At 39.4% G+C, this 4284-nt stretch overlaps 1 protein-coding gene across 1 annotated transcript; it reads left to right on the forward strand.

Moving 5' to 3' along the window:
• The first annotated feature begins 339 nt into the window (after positions 1-339).
• LOC133737120 (receptor-like protein 3) lies at positions 340-2721 on the forward strand. Its single transcript, XM_062164742.1, has one exon. It carries the CDS (start codon positions 340-342, stop codon positions 2578-2580), a length of 2241 nt encoding a protein of 746 aa, XP_062020726.1. The 3' UTR covers positions 2581-2721.
• The last annotated feature ends 1563 nt before the right edge of the window (positions 2722-4284 follow it).

Below are 4284 nucleotides of genomic sequence, written 5' to 3' on the forward strand. Positions count from 1 at the left end.
ATGAGTGGAATGTGACCAAAAGAAAGAAAATATGGTATGAGTTGAAGAAAATAGGAAGAGTAAAACAAATATGAGTGGAATATGACCAAAAGAAAGAAAGAATGGTACGTATGAGTGCTACTCATTAAAAAAAAAATGATACGTGTGAGTGGAAGAAAATGAGAAGAAGTAAAAAGAAATATGAGTAGAATGTAACCAAACGAAAGTAGGAAGAAGTAAAAGAAATATTATCTAATTCAACAAACGTTTCTCATATTTAATTAAGCTAGACCTTCTCTCCAATCTGATAGAATGTGTATATAACTATATACGTACACAAAGCTATGAGAAAATCATCCAATGGCTCAATGCTTAAGCGTCCTTCTCATTCTAATCTTCTTCCCTACACATATTCATGCATGCACCCAAACAGAACGCACTTCTCTCTTGGCCTTTGCCCTCACTCTCTCTTCTCCTTCCTTGAATTGGACTTCCGGTAATTGTTGTCGTTGGGAAGGCATCACTTGCAACCAAGATGGTTTGGTCACCCATTTGAGCTTACCTTCCAAAGGCCTCAAACTCAATGGAGGTATCTCTCCCTTATCATCTCTGCAAAATCTCACACATCTCACTTACCTCAATCTCTCTCGCAATTCACTTCACGGTTCACTAGGTCAAACTGGATTGTTCTTGTCATTGAATCCTCTTGAGATTCTTGATTTGAGCTATAACTTTCTATCTGGAGAACTACCAATTTCTCCACTATCTGGGAGTATCCAGATGCTGGATCTGTCCAGCAATTCTTTCCAAGGTGAGATTCTATCTTCATTCTTCCAACAAGCTTGGAATTTGACTAGTTTCAATGTCAGCAACAATACCTTCAAAGGATCTATACCAACTTCCATTTGTTTCACTTCTTCTCCATTGATCAAAGTGTTGGATTTTTCTTTCAATAAATTCAACGGAAGTATATATCCCGGAGTAGGGATGTGTTCCAAGCTCAAGGTGTTTTGTGCTGGGAATAATAACCTCTCAGGAACACTTCCAGAAGACATGTATAATGTTACCACTCTTGAACAAATTTCATTACCTCTCAATTCACTTTACGGAGTCCTTAGTGATGGCATTCTCAACCTCACAAACCTTGCAATACTTGACCTCCATTTCAATCAATTCAGCGGTGTTCTTCCTCTCCATTTTGGGAAGCTTTCCAAGTTGGAACTGTTGCTCCTTCATTTCAACAATCTAAAAGGTTCTCTGCCCCCATCTTTAATGAATTGCACAAGACTTATGCAACTAAATGTAGGAGTCAATCACTTTGAAGGGGATTTGTCCATGTATAATTTCTCCAGACTTAGTAGGCTTCGTAAACTGGACCTGTTGAAGAATCAGTTCACAGGTACGTTCCCCACAAGCCTATACTCATGCAAGTCTCTCAAAGCAATTCGACTTAGTGCAAATGATATTGAGGGACAAATACAACCTGAAATTCTATCATTGAAATCCTTGTCCTATCTCTCACTTTCTTTCAATAGATTGACCAATATCACAGGGGCAATCAAGATACTCATGCATTGCAACAGTCTCATATTCCTATCCTTAGCATCTAGTTTTGAAGAGGAGGAAGTTCCAGCTGATCTTGGCATGACTGATTTTGATGGATTCCAAAATCTTCGATTGTTGGATTTGAGTAACAACGAGGTCACCGGTCAAATACCTATATGGTTATCTAAGCTCAAGAAGTTAGAGGTCTTAAATCTAAATTCAAATAAATTCACAGGGCCAATTCCAAGTCAGCTTGGGACTCTTCCTAGGTTCTTTTACGTAAACTTGGCATTCAACCTCATTTCTGGTGAATTTCCAAAGGAACTTTGTAGCCTGCCAATGGTGGTATCTCAAAACAACAACTTGTCCACTGATGATCTTGAATTGCCTATCTACACCACGAATGATGGCGGCAAGACAGCTGGACAATACAATTCTTTGTTGTACTATCCACCGTCAATACTCCTAGCCAGCAATAGCATAACTGGAAATATACCGATTGAAATTGGCCAATTGCAGCTTCTCCATCAGTTGTCCCTTAAAAACAATTTCTTCTTCGGCAAGATTCCAGACCAAACATCCAACCTCAAACACTTGGCAGAATTGGATCTCTCCTTAAATCATTTCTCTGGAAATATACCAGCATCATTAACAAGCCTTAATTTCTTGGCAAAATTTAATGTCTCATACAATAATCTAGAAGGCCAAATACCAACAGGCACTCAGTTACAAGGCTTCGGTGCATCTGCATTTGAGGGGAATCCCAACCTTTGTGGTTCTCCACTTCCAAATAATTGTCAACCACTTCCAAATGATGGCATTGATGGAGATGATAACAACAGTATAGATGTCAACAGTGAGCATGAAGTTCCATGGTTTTTAGTTTCTGCTGTGCCTGGGTTTGTTGTAGGATTTTGGGCAGTATGTGGTTCTTTGATATTTATCAAGACGTGGAGATATGCTTATTTCCGATTCCTCGATAATGCATACGATAGCCTCTATGTGATGATAGCTGTGGGGATCAAAAGGATGAAGAGAAGGTTTAACGGAAGCTAGACTGCCAAAGTTCTTTTGCAATATATGTATTTTGAGAGTTGTTCTATGTCCACATTTATAGTCTTCTTCTACAGTTCTACCCCACGAATAATTTTTAGTTGTCATCTTTGACTCAGTCCATTAGTAATTTAGTACAGTCCAGTTCAAAGTTCGGGTCCAACTCCAATAAGTCGAGTCTAATCATGTCCAAAGTTGAGTGTAAAGTCGGTCATTGCACATGTATCTTGCTTGATCTTTGTTTACCCTAGGCCCTGGGGTACCTTCCTGTGATTAGCGAACATATTTAAATGCCTCTTAAGCTAACACACTTTAGGGTCTTTTAAAAGATTAGCTAACGCACTTTTGGGTCTTTTTCTTTTTATCTTATCAATGTCCAGGTTTCCTTCGCATAATTGTAGTAGTGGATTGAAGTATATAGTCATTAATATGATCCAAATTATCAAAAACGACACCATTTTTTATCGGGGAAAAAAAATGGTGGAAAAAAATAAAATAAAAAAAGAACAAAAAATGGTGTTTTATAACACCAACCCGTTTTAATTAGTTGTTAATCCTTTAATTGGGCTTGTTAATTAGGTGTCCTCCACAGTCCAATAGTCTAGGTTCAGTACAGTCCAGTTCCGTTGCATAGGTTAGGTATTCGGTCTAACAGTTTAGTTCAGACTTGTCTTGTTGCCACGTGGGCGACCTCATGTGATTAGCGAACATATTTAAACGCCATTCGGCATAGCTACTCTTCGATGTGGGATCGGTTTTGTACTAATTTAATACGAAAAATGTTGTTCATAGAACACCAACCAATTTTAAGTTGAGTGTAAGGTCAGTTATTTGTACCTGTACCTTGTTGCCCCGTAGGGTACGATCACGTGCTTAGCGAACATATTTAAATGCCTCTTAAGCTAAGGCACTTTTCGATGCGGGACCTATAATTACGGGATAGTGCAACTATGCCTCTTCTTTATCGATAGCGTTCCCATCATATGCAGTCTCGGGCGACCCCAAAACAAAACAATGCCATTGCCGGCTACCTCTTCTAGCTAACTCCCAACCAGAACTCGACCACTGACAACCACCGCAAAATAGATTCCGTCAGTCTTCCTGTGATGGTTGCTACCTAAGCTTCAAAGCTCAACCTCCCCGACCCTTGAGCGAGAGCATTGTCTGATGTGGGATCTGTTTAGTAATAATTTAATACAAAAACTGGGGTATTATAGATAATTACCCCTACGGGTTCCCTTGATTTTCCCCTCCAAAACCAAAAAGTAAAAAATTTTAACCTTTTTTTGTTTGTTGATTAAAGGATTAATGCTTGCAGAGTGACATTTGCAGATTGATTTCTTCACAAAATAGACACCCAATGGATGGAAGCTAAGGCCACCCAGTGTTCATCACTTACTCTTCTACAAACGTCGTATGGGAGCAATAGTCCATAATGGTGTGGGTTTGAACGGAGAGCAAGCTGGGGAGAGAGGCTGGAACACGTTCGTTTTCCCAACTCAGAAACTGGCCGATGACATTGACGGGTCTTGTAAGTCGATTAAACTTTCACAGTCTATGTTGATCTGGGTTTTTTCTGTAGCTATGAGATTTTGAAAAAGACGGAATCTTTAGGGGGGAATTGCATCTGGTTTTTGCTGTGAATGGAAACACATTTCCGGATGTGGGACAGCATAACCCAAACTCCCGAACGCACAAAAAATGCCA

Source organism: Rosa rugosa, chromosome 3, assembly GCF_958449725.1.
Source record: "Rosa rugosa chromosome 3, drRosRugo1.1, whole genome shotgun sequence".
NCBI classification, from domain to species: Eukaryota; Viridiplantae; Streptophyta; class Magnoliopsida; order Rosales; family Rosaceae; genus Rosa; species Rosa rugosa.

Bases quoted from the DNA above. Each gene is read 5' to 3' on its own strand.
- LOC133737120 (XM_062164742.1), top strand. From the start codon at position 340: ATGGCTCAATGCTTAAGCGTCCTTCTCATTCTAATCTTCTTCCCTACA.